Source organism: Hetaerina americana, unplaced genomic scaffold, assembly GCF_022747635.1.
Source record: "Hetaerina americana unplaced genomic scaffold, ioHetAmer1.1.p SCAF_1, whole genome shotgun sequence".
Classification (NCBI taxonomy): Eukaryota; Metazoa; Arthropoda; class Insecta; order Odonata; family Calopterygidae; genus Hetaerina; species Hetaerina americana.
Window position 1 is genome coordinate 110,386,407 of NW_027286069.1, and position 16,556 is coordinate 110,402,962.

Consider the following 16,556-nt stretch of genomic DNA (forward strand, 5'->3'; position numbering starts at 1 on the left):
GAATTTGTTCCTTGGTTGTGAGTTTTTCTTCCTCTCTTCAGAAAGTAAAGGTGCTTTCTTTGAAAAAATCTTAATGGACTGTTATCTAAAGATTTTTTGGTAGTTTCTGGTAATTTGGATGAGTAAGTATTTTAATATGGTGAAGAAAATCCACGAAATATATTCAGCAAACGATTTAGATATGTTGAAAACACAACTTAAATTTATTAATTTCACTGTACCAGGGGCTCATTGGTATGGTTATAACTGTAATGGATGGATAACTTTATGATCATTAGTTCGATTCTAGTTGAATAAAATTTTTTTGATATTATTGTTTCTCTGTATTCTACCTTAATTTTATGAAATGTTAATATTATGTGTTTTTTTAGTTTGATTACAAGTAAGCTTTGTATATTACTAACCTGAAGATCCACGAAAAATATTAGGCGAAGGATTTAGAAATGTAAATAAAACTTTATTTTAATTAACTTTTAAAATAATTTTTAAACCAAAACCTACTGGGAGCTTGTTGGTTGGATGTGGCTTTTACTTCAATATTTTTGAAAAGATAGCTGCTCTTTTTGAACAAATCTTAATAGCCTGTTATCTAATTATATTTAGGTAGTCTTTGGTAATGTGGTTGAGTCAATATATTTCTTCCCTATAGTTCAATTAAAAAAATTAAGCAAAGTGTTTTAAAACGTATTCACTACTTAAATATATCAATTTGTAAAAAAACTGGGAGCTTGTTGGTTGGGTGTGATTGTTTTTTCATTTTTTGTGGCAAGCAAGGTGGCATTGAACGAAAGATGTGAGCAAGTCAGTCGTTCCTTTCACATAAACATTTTGATCCAAAAGAAAAGCAAACCACAAGTGTCAAACACAAAGTTTATTCTCCATTTTGAAAAAATAAAACCTTGCATCTTTTCCAGTGAAACCATATGCCAACTGGAAACATGATTTCATCTCAGATGCAGAAATTAACAATACAATATCGTGTTATATTAAAAGGCCACTTTAATTTAGAAGGGGCCTCAAGTTCTTCATAGTTGGATAAAAATCGAGAAAGCAGATTTTATTCACTCACACTGTTTACGGGTCTTGTTCTGTTGAGAACATAATGTCTCATTAAAAAAAATGACCACTGATCAGGTGGCCAATCACTGACAGCTTGCCTGGCCGAGGGAGCCCTTGAGATCTCCCTGCATTCCTTGTCTCAGTGCTCTCATGTGGCCAGGGGTGGCCAGGGCCTCGAGCTTCCAGTCTCCCTGGAGCAAGAGATGTCAAAGGGCCACAAAATGCACCAGATCTCAAATGGTTGGGTATCCCTCTTGCCCAACTTGAATGTACTTCACTGATGGAGAAAATTTATTTCAATTCAGACAGATGAAACTTCATATCACGATCTAAACACTCCAAGTGGTGTTCATTTCTGTCTCAGTTTCTTTCTCCTTGATGAGAAAAAATTCACGGTCACCAAGCACCCAAACACAACCAAATTCAACAGCAATGAAAATAAATATGAGTCGTGGATTCATTTACTATGCTGAGTTGTTATCTGTTGGTGGTCTAACTAAACAGCTTTCACAAGCTCATCTCCAGCTGGTGAAAGAGCTCCCTCTGCAAAAGAAAATGTGCACATTGTTAGTGAAATGGACGGATGCCTTGCACACCACAATAACCCTACTCAACTCCACTCTCCCAATATATGAAAACTACCCAATTTTTATAAATGGGTTGTTTGGATAGAGGAAATAATAGATCGGTGAAACACATGAAATAAGGTCAGCACCATGCCTATTCGGGGTTTTAAGATGATGCAGGGGCTAACGTACTGGCTTCCCACCCAGAGGGCCCGGGTTCAAATCCTCAATACTACTACTACTACTACTGACATGCCTATTTCCAGTTTAGAATAAATCACTCTGAGGAAAAAAAAACTAGGCATCAGATGAACAGCAACTGGGTGACAACTCATTTTCTTAATTCAACTATCAAAATTTTCAACAAATATGCAGTCTTTTTTTTCAATTTTTCCTTAAGAAATATGAGCACAACATCACAATTGTAATTGGAATGATGAACCATGAAATCAATTTTCAACAATGATAATCTTGCATTTTGCTGCCGATGCACTGCAATGTCTTGTCGAACATTTTCTTAAACTTGAAGTCACCAGCTTAAATTTTTTCTCCCAAAATAGAAGAAAGCCAAGTTTGCTTGAAAACTAAGGAACTGTAGATCACATGCAGTCATACCAGCCCAAGTAAATGTGACTCCAGAAAAATATGGGGGTAATCCCAGAAGTACCCAACCGAACAAAGAAAACACAAAACTTTTGGAAAAAAATATATTTATTTTTCAACATAATCTCCTTTCAGCTCTATACACTTTTCCCAGTGATGCTCAATAAGTCTGATACCCTTTTTATGATAAGAACTGTCTAGCTCCTCAAAATAGCCATCAACTGCCAACATCACTTCTTCACGTTTGGGAAATCTTTCACCACCAAGCCATTTTTTCAAGTTTGCGAACAGAAAATAATCCAAGGGGACTGAATCTGGCAAATAGGGTGCAGTTCATAAGATAGCAATTCAAACTTTAATTAATAAATTTTGGCCATTGCAATTACGGATTAGTGAGCTGGTGTGCTGGTCTTGAAAAAACAACACTATCTTCCCAGCCAACTCCGGCTGCTTTTGCTTGATTTCTTTGCTCAAACGTTGCAATAAGTTCACATAATTGTCACCATTGATAACTGAATCCATTGTTTTGATTATTCTTTTGTTTTGGATATGAAGTGATGAACCAATGTTCCATCCATAGTTATGAAACGCTGCAAAAATTCTGCTTTGTTGCTGTGAAACTTTGCTAAACACTCGATTGAAACATGTTCACCACACTGGCTTTGCTCGAGTGTGAGCAAACACAGCACCCATCTTGCACCCAGCTTTCTCATGCCCAAATTTTCAGTTAACCGTCCGGTCCATAACCGAAATTTCACCATTTGTTCTATAACCGGGTACCCACCTACTGCGCCTCACTTATTCATCCATGCACGTCACTCGGCTAAGTGGTTAGTTAGGCTACAAGGCAGGCACAGACACGTTAGGTGGAGGTACCCCCCCTCTCCCTCCTCATCACGAACAAAGGAGAAAAACGATCGTCAGTCTCAAGGTTGTGTTCAAGCCAAGCAGATGCTGAAGCAAGTTTTCTAAGTATAGTGAAAAGTAAACAATTATAATGCCCAAAATTTATTAAAAGTTAAAGTGAGAAATATATTGAATATTATTAATATTATAAATAAATAATCGTATAGAACATTGGAAGATTCATCAACTTTATGGTGGTACGTTTTCGATGTTAAATGTTCAATACTTCAAAAAATAGTAAATAATTTTTGAATAGTGAATAATTTCTGAAAACTTTTTCCAATGAAAGAACCCGTTCTCAGAGAAGAAGACATTTAAATGAAATATTCGAAGCAGATGAATGTGATTATGACCACATGTCGGATAGTGACGACGTTGAATATTTTCCAGAGATTGAGGTGGCAGCTTCCAATTGTGATGATGCTGGTAATTTACATATCTATTTTCTATTTTGTACGAGAATAATTATGATATTTTATGTATTGCATTTTATATATTGTATATATTTTTAGGAGAAATTGATGGGAATGCACTCGAAGACGATGTGGAAGGAGAAGAAAGTGAAATAGAACTGACATTTGGTGGGTCAGGAATGACGGCAAAAGATGGTACTCAGTGGGCTGAGGCACCAACAAGTAACCATCAAGTTGCAAGGTATAATGTTGTGCGACAGAGATGTGGACCTAATAGGAACACCAACATGCTGCCAGTTATTGACACATTCAAATTATTTTTCACTCCGGAAATGGCTGATATCATTATACGTCATACAAATAAAAATGCAAGCTCAACATATGCAGCATACAATGAAAAACATCCAGGGGAAAACCACTCGTGTGGAAAGATTTTGAGCTTCAGGAATTTTATGCATTCCCGGCTATTCTGATAACCCCTGGCGCCAATAACTCAAATACTGACAAATGCAAGGGAAATGTGGAAGTCGTACTCATATCCAGTGTATCGTGGGAATGGGAAACAGTCACTCCTGGAACATCGTTCGTTTTATTCGATTTGATGATACCAATACTCGTGCTTAGCGCATGGAGAGCGATAAAACTGCTCCTATAAGAGACCTTTGGACAATGCTCAATAGTAATTTGGCAAAACATTATAAGCCAACAGAGCACCTGACAATCGACGAGCAACTTTTTGCATACCGGGGCCAAACTAAATTCACTCCATATATTCCATCAAAGCCAGCCAAGTATGGAATCAACGTATGGTGGATATGTGATCCTGAAAATTCGTATCCACTCGCTGGACAGCTTTACACTGGAAAATCTAGAGCCGAGCGTGGATGAAACATGGGTCCATAACTTCACACCCGAGACAAAAGAACATTCAAAACAATGGATTCAGAAAGGGAAAACCGGCTTGCCTAAGAAGGCAAAGACAATCTCATCTGCAGGCCAGGTCATAGCGTCGGTTTTTTGGGAGACGCGTGAGATAATATTCTTTTACTATCTTGAAAAAGAAAAAGCTATCAACGGCAAGTATTACGCAAACTTATTGCAACTTTTGAGCGAATAAATCTAGCATAAGTGGCTGCATTTGGCTGAGAAGAAAGTATTGTTTCATCAAGACAATTCACCAGCTCACAAATCTGTCAGTGCAAAGGCCAAAATTCATGAATTGAAGTTTGAATTGCTACCTCATGCACCATGTTCACTAGATTTAGCCCCTTCAGATTATTTTCTGTTTGCAAACTTGAAAAATTGGCTCGGTGGTCAATGATTTTCCAACCGTGAAGAAGTGATGTCAACAGCTTATAGTTATTTTTAGGAGCAAGACAGTTCTTAAAAATAAAAAGGGTAATAAACTTATTGAACATCGCTGAGAAAAGTGTATAGAGCTGAAAGGAGATTATGTTGAAAAATAAATATATATTTTCCCAAAATTTTTGTTTTTTCTTTGTTGGGTCAGGTACTTCTGGGACCAACCTCGTAGATATAGGGAAAAGGGATAAAAACACACACAATGCGCAAACACAAGGTTAGTGGTGAAGGTGGAAGTGAGCAAACTTCAAGTTGAAAACGTTTCCTAGACTGGGACTGGATCCAAGGACCTTAGCCACAATTTCATTGCTTAGAAGTAAAAACTAATGAAGCTTAAAAGCCGATGCAGTGATATTTCACAACACATTATGACACAATAGTGAATGCCATTGCAAAGTTATCTCAAGATTAAATTAAAGTCATGCTTGAGTCGAACATGATAGGCGTCTAACAATTGGATCGGGACACACCTTCCCAAGTCGAAAATTAAATTAAGAGCTCACTGTCTTATTTACAGTTTTGAAAAACTAGTGATTCATTGCTGATTGGTCATCACAATGAAAGGAAATAAAATTTTAAAGATGCTTCACAGAGATTGTCCGTTGCTAGAATGTTTAAACAAATACGGGTGCATTCCTAGCATCACCCCTACCTCTCTCATCATCCTCCACCTTGCAACCTCTTGCTTCATTAATGCCGAGGAAGGTTCCAATGTAGCACACCCGCACATCTCAACTTTATTTAAGTACGGTACCCAGCTCCACTCAATGCCAGTGGGGAGATACCCAATGGAGCACTTGAGAGAGTGAGACACCACAACAAATAATTAGTTGCTCACGTGCACATACCCAAAAGTTGAGGATCCAGCTGCGCTACTGGTGTTACCACCACTCCCAAAGGTGCTGGTCGGTGCTGGTGGCGACTGTGATGCTCCAAATGGACTGGTACCCCCACCCTGAGCCAGATTTCCGAAGGTGAGACCCGGAGCAGTAGCCAGGTTTTCAAAAGTTGATGGCGACGATGCCCCTCCACTTCCAAAGACGTTACTAGTACCTGTGGGTATTAAAGAAAAAAATCTAGGACTGTGAGGGAATGTAATATTTTTAGTTGAATTTTCCTAGAAAGTCAACCTATACACTTCCATTTTTGTCCGATTGTAATCACTCCAAATGCATATGAGAAAAGTTTAACATTTTAAACACACAAAACTGTGTACATACACCTCGATAGCATAGCTTAAGGACACCCATTTCATTGGAAAAATAACTAGGGATTCTTGACGCCAAAGCTGAAAGAAGAGTAAAAGAAGGCCCAGAAGAGAAACAAAATAGTTAGGTTAGATGCATGTAATGTTAGAACAATGATGAGAAAAAGTAAGTTAAAAATCAATGAGAGAGAAGAGCAGAAAATGAAGGCATAAAAAAGTTAGGTCTGTATGATGTGAGTTGGAGGGACAGAGGGGATTACCGGAAGGATTGTTGCAGAGTAATTTGTATTGGGAAGGGGAGGAGAAGAGATGTGATTCAATGTGGACTGGCCATGGTACTGAATACGAAACTGGGCAGAAGGATATACAGCAGGGATGGCCAAGCTCCTTGATAGTCCGAGCCATTTCTCAAAATTTGTAATTTTTTGTAAGCAACAATTAAATACATATTTAAAAGGTTTCCAAAAATCGTATTGAAAAAATTTTTTTACAGATATAATAGCTATTGAAAACATAGAGATTAAATACAAATTATGTGTATTAAATTTAAATATTAAAAATTAAACACATTTATTTTACTCCTCTTGATAATTCTTTAAAATTTGGTGAATAATTGGCGACAGCACTTCTCATTAATTCTTTCAGATGCTGGTTAGTGTTTGGTGTTTGGATTTCACAAATTTTAAAGTAGAATAAAATGATTCACATAAGTATGTTGTTCTGAATATAGACATAATTCGACACGCAGCCTTATTTAATTCAGAATACTTTGATTCTGGTACAGATGTAGTGTGGGTTTCTTGGAAACCCCCACTATCGGTTAACTCTCCCAAGGAGTGCCCCCCAGCATACCAGACAATGTATGGAGATGTAGTGTGGGTTTCGCGGAAACCAAGGTAAGACAATGTCCACTACCCAATTCCCTTGTTGCTACAATGTAGCCACCATGTAGCTACTTTATAGTCCCTCCCCGCGAAGGCGCGATGCTATATAAAGCGAGACGCTCCTAAACCAGGAGCCCCATTCCTCACCCGATACCCTGTATCTGAGTCCGTCGGTCGAGCCTACGACCACACCAGACACACCCAGCCCTTCCCTGCACCTATCCCGACGACCCACCTCCCTTCCTCATTCCTCACTCGATACCCTGCCTCTGAGTCCGTCAGTCGTAGGCTCCTACAACCACACCAGAGATGCCCAGCCTTGCCCCACTTGCCTGTCCCTATTCCCTGGTGCCTGAGCCCCATTGCTTGATAAGGGTTAAATAAAAGACTCCTAAACCGAATACGACTCTCTTATTCTGTGCTACGCTCCCACCAATGATGTCGCAGCCGCTAACAACGCGGGGTAGCACAGAAATTTTGAGTCTCGAACCCGTAACGTAAGTCTCAATCTTAAGTGGTTCATTAATATTCTAAGATAATTTTTCAATTCCTTATCAGAATGCTGGAATATTATCTACCGATAATTTTGTTTTTCAAAATTTACAAATTCCAAAAATTCAGTATTCGGGGTCGACTTATACGAGGGTCATCCGGAAAGTAGTACCCGTTCGTGCCGCATGAAGTGCTGACGACGCGAGTAGCCGATGGACGAGGTCAGATAGCTTCAGTGGCTTGTCTGCCTTCTCTGAGCCAAGTTGCGTGACGCTAGCATTGCCTGTGTTGTTTCTGTGATTGTTTACAATGTTTAAAAAAATTGAGAACGCCGCCAGTTGTGAAGTGAGGGCAGTGATTAAATTCCTCAATGCAAGAAACGTTCGCCCATGTGATATTCATCGCCAATTAAAGGAGGTGTATGGAGACAATGTAATGGACGAGTCGTCTGTTCGGCGGTGGTGTCGCAACTTCAACATGGGGAGGGGGAACACACACGACGATGAGCGTTCGGGGAGACCGTCTGTCATTACAGACCAACTGGTGAGCTCAGTTGACGAATTCGTGAGGAACGATCGGCGCGTCACAATTGATGACATCTGTGAGCATTTTCCCAATGTTTCTCGAACAATTGTTCATGAAATTGTTAAACACCATCTGCATTATGCAAAAATTTGTGCAAGATGGGTCCCTCGCGTATCTCAATGAGCTGGCGGCGAAGGACTATGCAGCAGGAATACAGAAACTTGTCACACGTTATGACAAATGCCTTAATTTGCTTGGAGATTATGTTGAGAAGTAGTTTAAAGTATCCTCTTTCAAATAAAATTTTTTATGTTTGTTAATATTTACTTTTGTCTTTTTATTTCACGAACGGGTACTACTTTCCGGATGACCCTCTTATTTTAATTGTAGAGCTTGATCTTCCCGCATCTCTATTTATTCTTATTCTCCAGATGCTTTTTGGGTCATAATTATATTGAAAATGGAAAACTCAACAATTAATCACTAATGGAAAACTCACTTGAATTATGTGAATTTCAAATGGATTCAGAAAAAATTCAAGGACGATTTAAAATGTTTCAAGTCTTGAAATCTTTTTGGAATTCCGTCAATATTCCTTCTAGCTTTTTATATAATCATTGTTTAATATTGGAACAAATTTTTTTAATTTGAGGAAAATGGTCAAATGTTTTAATTTTAATGTCCTTTTGAAAAAGTTGTAATTTAGCTTTAAAAACTAAATATACACTGTGAGAGGTCAGATATTATTTCATCTTTCCCCTGCAATTGTAAATTCAGTGTTTGCAAATGTTCCATGACATCAGTCAAAAACATAAAGTCTTGTAACCACTTGCCATCATCTTATTTTGAATAGGTTGCTTCCTTTTCTTTTAGAAATACAGTTATCGGATCAAACAATTCTACAAATCGATTTAATACGTTGTAGCTAGATAACCATATAACAATGCAAAAGAAATTGATGTCATTTGGAAGTTCTTCTTCCTTTAATTCTTGAAGGAAATTTTTGAATTGTCGATGATTTTTGCATTGGTGCGAATGTAATTTACAATGTGTAACACTGTTGGTAACATCATTACATCAGGATATTTTAAATATTTTGTAACGAGATGTTCTTGGTGAATTATGCAGTGAATCGGTATGGATTATGGAATTTGAGAATCATCTCTTAAAAGCCCAATAAGACAGATTTTCTCACCCAACATTGCCGGAGCTCCATCAGTTGCAATGCTTACAAGTTTATTAAGAGGCTCATCAAAAGTTTTCACTACGGCATCTGATGCATTTTTAACACTGACACCATGGGTTGACTCTTTAAGTGCTACTAATTCTAATAATTCTTCAATAACAACGAAGTCAGGTGAAACAAAACTTATGATAACTGCAAATTGCAGAAGATCTGTGATACCTGTCGATTTGTCAAGGGTTAAGCTGAATACAACACAGTTCAAGTCATTATTTAAATTATATTCAAGAGATATATATAATGACTGATTTGAAGCATTTATGAGAAAGGAATCTGGCTTGAAGACATGAAGACACTTTGAAATCAGTGATAGTTCCTCTTCCAAAAAAGGTCAAGGCTACTTCATGTGAAGACTACAGAACAATAGTTTTGATTTTGAAGTCAGCTTAAGTGGTTGTCAGGATCATCAACAAAAAGATAGAGAGTAGGGCAAATGATTACTTAAGGAATGATCAGTTTGGGTTCAGGAAGGGGAAAGGCACGAGTGATGCCATTGCAGTAATGAGGTCACTAACAGAAGGGGAATACAGAATACAATCAGGATGTATTTGTATAGTATTAAGTCCAGAACACCTAACCAAATGTGATTTGTTTTATCTAAATTGAATTCACATTTTAGGTTGTTTCATTCCACGGTAGAATAAAAGATGAAGACAATTCACTATCCTAAACAATTTGTACATTAATTTTATTTGACTAAAACTGTGCATAATTTATCTTTTTCGCATGGCATGCCTTGTTTGAATTTTACATTCATTGATATCAGAAGAATTGTTTAGCTCCACGAGTGCTTTGCATTCATGGATGAGAAACCTCTATAATATATGTATAACAAAGTATGATTCTATCAGACTGGAATATTTGATTTTTCACTATGCCAAAACCAGTATGTGGCACAAACCTGTATTTGACACTGAGGCCCCAAAAACATGACTTCCGAAAGCAGGAGGGCTTCCAAATGTTGCTGCCCCACCAAAACTCGGGCTGGACCCTCCAGATGCCATTGCACCAAACACTGGAGACCCTCCAAATCCACCTGGAGGGGAAATAAAATGGAGGCCCATGACAAAACATTTAGCAAGTGACAGTTAGACATATTATTGCACCCTGAGTGAAAGAAGAGATCATCTACAATTAAACCAGCAGTTATTGGTGAAGAATGGTCATCTTCAGAACTCACTTCATCAGTGTCACTGTTTTGAGTCAGCAGTAAGCGACAGAGTTTCAATATTTCGTTGGAACTGTAATGCCGTTAGTTACATCTGGCATGTGGTGGAGCTGGGAAAGTTAATATGCATTGGGTTAATAACTTCCATAATAAGGTAAAATCATAATAACCTCATGGGATCTTAAAGAGAGAATATTGTTAAACAGTATTGCATTTAGCTAGACATCTGTGAATTAGGCTTCAGACCATGAAAACGAGGCAGCTGAAAGGCATTTTCGCCCAGTGATGACAAATTACCATTATTATTACCAGGATTATTACCGCAGCTGTTATTATGTAAAAATTCAATTTTCTTCATGTTTATAGTCAACATCAAAATATTTTTTCTTTCCTCTCAGAACAAAATATTTTTCACAAATTCTGACATGAAAAATCACGGTGAACAAGGTGTGATCAAAAAAGACCGGACTGATTTTATTCTGCGCAAACCGTTCAACGGATCGACACGAGAGACAGTGTGCGATCTAGCGACACATTTGATGACCAAAATAAGAGGTGTTTTGTTTGTTTATGTCCATTCATTATGCAGCAGCAGCGGTACGTGTCTTAGCCTGTTCATCGCCGCTTGCAACGACAGCAATGAAGGAGCTAGAAGAACAACATGTGCGTGTGAAATATTGTTTCAAACTTGAAAAATATGTTACGGAGACATCGAGAATGATTCAGCAAGCCTTTGTTTATGAAGCTATGAGTTGAAGCCAGTGTTTTGAGTGGTGCAGTCGTTTTAAATCGGGCAGAACCTCGACAGATGAAGATTCGCAAACGGGGTGGCCTTCCACTTCGTCACGTCTCAACTGTTAGGGAGATAGCCGAGGAAGTGAACATTAGTTTTGGATCCTGTTAGACAATTTTGACAGACATTTCAGGCATGGCATGCGTCACATCAAAATTCATCCCGTGGGTGCTGACTTATGAACAGAGACAACAACGTGTGGACATTTGTCAGAAACTCCTGGATCGAGACAATGCCAACCCACAGTTTCTTAAAGCCATTGTAACCGGTGACGAAACCTGGGTTTACGGTTATGATGTTGAGACAAAGGCCCAGTCTTCTCAGTGGAAAGGTCCTCAATTTCCGTGACCAAAAAAAGCTCATATGTCCCAGTCCAATGCGAAGGTCATGCTGGTGTGTTTCTTTTATTGGCAAGGGCTGGTTCATTACGAATACGTCCCTGAAGGTCAAACCGTCAACAAAAATTTCTACAGGTACTTAAAGGTTATGAAGAGGCTGAGGGTCGCAGTTACCCAAAAGAGGCCGGACATGTGGACAAACAATGCATGGCATTTCCACCACAATAACGCGCCGGCTCACATGGTGCATATCGTGACAGAGTTTTTCACCAGAGTCGGAACTTCCGCGATCCTGCAGCCATCCTACTCTCCAGATGTGGCTCCATCAGCCTTTTTTTTGTTTCCAAAGTTGAAGTCAACTCTGAAAGGGTGCAGATTCGACTCTATTGCGGACATTGAAACTAATTGTATGACGGACCTGAAGAGGATCCCTAGGGCAGCTTACCACGCAGGGTTCGAGAGCTGGAAGCAACATTGGCAAAGGTGTATCGTCAGCTAACGCACGTACTTTGAGGGCAACAAGTTCGATTAAGCTGTATCCATGGAAATAAACAAGTTATAAAATCAGTCCGGTCTCTTTTTGATCACACCTTGAATCTAATGCGCTGGTGTGCCCTATGGGCCGTGAAATACTTTAATCATTATATGCCTTCTATAGATATTGTACAGAGTCATTTAAAATGTGATTTATTACCATCAATAGAATAGCAGAATGTTACAATTAATGACTTAATATTCTGAAAAGTAATAGGAATTAGCTAATATGGGATAATTAAATCGCCATTGGTAATAACATTAACTACATACAGTTCCATGGAGACCTTGAGCACTCGTTACATCAATCTTCTACCGTAGTTTGTATTAAGCATTGCATAATGTGCAGGTCTTGAAATTTAAAGCTTAAGTACACTACATTACGATGTCAAGTATATGTCATTTTGATAAAATTTCCTATACTTGTAACCAAGGAAGCACTCTAGCCAATGACTATGATGTTACCCATATTAGTTTCCTAAGAAATTGACAAAAAAGTCAAGGATTACATGCTATGGACTATGACAGTGGAGGATTTTAGAATAATGGTGGACAAATACATATACATGCTGTTTACACAGAAAACAGAAATTATAAGTGCAATTATATAAGAAATGCAATAGTGATGACCTATCAGTTTTTGTTTTAATGATAATATTATTCATTATTATACATCATAATAATTATAATTATTATTATCATTGTTAAATAATTTATTGGAAAAAACAGCCAAAGATGCAGTTTCATACATTGGTACCTTAGAACAATGAAAAAAATTTGTTTTAGAACAGCTTACAAAAATTTATTATTGACCTCATAAAATTATGAATCCACCTCCCATTTTTTATTTCAATACATGCACTAATCTGGTATTAATTTGATTAATTTAAAGGTGTGATTGAACTCAAAATATTTTTATTGGAAAGCATTATTGAAGACTTACAGTAATCATTGTTTAGTCACTACTGCCTCAATGAGACATTACCATGTACCTCAGCAAGGTGGTAGACCCTGATTCTCAGGCCAAACTGAAGCAATGTGACTCCAAACCATATTGTGATAAGCAGCATACACTGACGAAAGTGCCCGCATACAAGAGGTAACCAAGTGGCTTCATTCTTTTTGTTAATATCCAACTACTATCACGCCATGAAACGTTGAATGCGAGTGTTTTCAACTTAAGATTACAATATTCTTTGCACTGTACACATACAGTGACATTTCATAACAAAATAAAAATTTATGAGACAAAATGAAAGCCAAACAATTCTGTTGACTATTGCAAGTAGGGCAAAATTCTGTCTCACAAAATGTAGAATATCTGTCTTGACTATTACTTTATGGTACCATGCCGTGCTCTCATTCAGTGTACACGTTATGCTTGACAGCACTGAGGGGCTAATATTCCCTCCAATATTGAAGGGAATATTAGCCCTTCCATTCTAGGGGGTAATATTCCCTCCAATATTGGAGGGAATATTACCCCCTACATTCCTGGCATTGATCAGGAATGAAATCACTGCATGCAAAGTTCAGCAATTCAGTGCCTATCTCCACTGCAGTTGCAGTGGGCCCTGGGAGAGAGGAGGGCCAATACAAAATGAGCTATGCTCACTCAACCTCTTGACAGCTAAAAATAAGCCAAAGGAAAAGAGGATAAGGTAGGGTTTATATCAGCACACATTCATGCCAGGCTTTTCATGGGCACCTCAATCCATGGTTATTTCATGATGATGAAAGATAAAAGTGTCTTTTCTCAAGGAACAGCATGACAGAAGCCTACATGGACTCGATCAGGAGTACTCAGTGGATGATGGCACATTTCTTGACAAGAAGAGAACGCAGGTCAACAATGAAATTATTACCAAAGCTCATGGCACAAATCAAATCACAAACGCTCCATTCTTATATTACTGCTTTCTTTGTGCATTGACGGGGCAGTGAAAATGAAAACCGAACTGCCGCCATTACAAACTCCTCTAGCTTTTAATGTGGCAATACCGCCACCACTGAGGTGGAAGAACTGAGTAGTGACAACTCACAGGCACATGCAGTTGTTGGGTCATGCCCTTGTTGGTGCATAGGCACTCGTTGTCGTAGTGGGTGTTCGGTTTCCATTTGACTGGCCCTCAAAAATCTCAAAATTTTTCCAGGATGGCATTTCCTTGGTATTTAATTTTGTCATAACTACAAATCAAATTACCCCAAAACTGTAGATATCACTTTTAATTTTTTTGATAATTGAGGCCTTTTTCCAAGAATATTAGTTTTAGAAGAGTCCAAGTAATTTCGGGAATCTCTTAGGTGACCGCTATGGCCATCCTTTGTTACCTACCATTTGGATTAATTGTGAAGAAGAGTTACAGCGGACTTCCACTGATCTTGGCCAGCAATGACTTCTTTAGAGAGTGAAGGGTGTCTCTAACCTAGCTACAAGCACATTGTTGTTCACCATACCTAGAGAGCTTGGAATGGAATGTGACTAGGGAAAGCAACCATTGGATTGGCAACCATTGATTGCTTTGATGTGTCAAAGCAATCAGTGGGGTCTCAGATCTCACAGGAATCATGCCAGGAAAGCTTACACCCATTCATGCAGGACTTAACCCAGTAGACCCAGATTGAAGAGAACAAAAGATATTCAAACATACCTGGTTTTGCCTGGAAGGACGAAGTTGGGGATCCAAAGCCGGCTTGTGCCACAGAGCCAAAAAGAGAACCTCCACTGGTACCAAATGTGCCAGCAGATGAAGTGGCTGGAAAAACCAGAGCAGAGATTTTAACTCTTTTAATGCCAGGAGATCATCAAAATCCAGATTACTAACAAGCTTGCAACAAGAGTTTTTTAAGACCTCAAAATTGACAACATAACAAGGAATGGTCAGGTGCATTACACTAAAAATATTTATTTTAATAATTATTTTGACTTAAATGAATACAGAGGGTTCAATTGCATCGCATTCATTCTGTTAGACACACATGAATACTTTATTTCCAACAATCTCCTTCTCTTTGCAAGATAAAATCAACAGAATGACCTTTAAAAAAAGACAGTGATACCCCACAAAAAAAAACACAACACTAGCCATCTTTCATATAAAATTTATGCAAAATGGAAAAAAGAGGAAGTACAAAGTGAAAAGGGCGTCACCATTCTGAAAACTAATTTTCAATTAATGGAGTCAATTTCAAAAGAGTATGTTGTGTTTGCCAGGTATAAAAATTCAGGTTCGATTCTTAAATAACAAATCACAAATAGTAAAAATATTATGGAGTGATGACTCATTACAGCTAAATTAATTACACTTCCACTACACAGTGGGGGCCTGTTATTATGTGACCCTGGACCACTCACCATGGGTAATGTAAAAATTCCTTGGGTCTCTATTAAATTTTATGCAACTGCCTTATCCATAATGTCCGACCTCTCCCCTAACACATTTTTTCTCACACACTTTGGAAGTCAAGCATGATGCCAATTCAGTAATGAGATCACTAATAGAAAGGAATATAAAATACAATCAGGACATATTCGCCTGTTTCGTAGATTTTGAAAAGGTGTTTGATAGAGTAATTTGGAAAAAACTAATGAGTATATGAGGTCAGCTCAAAAAGTATCGCGAATTTGGAATTTTCGTGGGTTAGTTATATTTAATTTTTGATTTTTTTGTGGTGCTATGCTCGTGCTTATGTCTCTAACTTAAGCCTAAGAGTTTGGCCATTTTGTATGTTCAGTTAATTGCTGACAGCTGTTTTGCTAGGACGTGTTTTGGCCTGTCTTCGATTTTTACCTCTTCTAAATAATGGATCAAAGAATCTGAATCAAATTTTGTGTGAAAAATGAAATTAAGCGCCCAGACACATTTCGAATGTTGACTGTGGCATATAAAGAAGCTATCTTGGACCGAAGCAACGTTTCTCAGTGGTACAAATTGTTCTCATAGGGCCAAGAAGATGTGAACAACGAAGAGGGTGCCGGATGCCCGAGCACATCAACAACAAACGAGAACATTGATGAAGTGAAGAAAAGAGTATTGGCCAATTGTCGAATCACCATTAGAGAAGTTACTGAGGACTTAAACATATCGATTGGCTCATGCCATTCGATTTTTACCAATGATTTGGGCATGACATGGGTCACCGCGAAATCTGTACCTCAATTCGTGCTCAATTTCAACCAAAAACAGCAGCGAATTAACATTGCTAATGAGGTGTTGGACTCTGTCCACGAAGACCCAAATTCACTCCCGAGGGTCATAACTGGTGACGAATCATGGATGGGTTTATGGTTATGACGTGGAAAGTAAAGCTCAATCATTCCAAAGGAAGCTCCAGAACATGAGCCAAGACTGAAAAAAGCACACCAAATTTGGTGGAATTTGAAAGTTTTGCTTCAGTTTTCTTTGATTACAGGGGCATGGTGCATCATGATTTCTTGCTACAGGGTAGAACGGTAAATAAGG

The 16,556-nt window shown here is 38.2% G+C and overlaps 1 protein-coding gene across 1 annotated transcript in view; it reads right to left on the reverse strand.

Moving 5' to 3' along the window:
* Positions 1-863: 863 nt before the first annotated feature.
* Positions 864-16,556, reverse strand: part of Nup214 (nuclear pore complex protein Nup214) — a 61,640-nt gene continuing 45,947 nt past the window's right edge. The window contains exons 18-21 of the mRNA XM_071594524.1: positions 14,745-14,849; positions 10,162-10,296; positions 5,758-5,962; positions 864-1,602 (exon numbers count right to left, since the gene is read on the reverse strand). Of these exons, the coding sequence (XP_071450625.1) occupies positions 1,575-1,602; positions 5,758-5,962; positions 10,162-10,296; positions 14,745-14,849 (473 nt within the window). The 3' untranslated portion in view covers positions 864-1,574. The remainder of the gene's footprint in view (positions 1,603-5,757; positions 5,963-10,161; positions 10,297-14,744; positions 14,850-16,556) is intronic.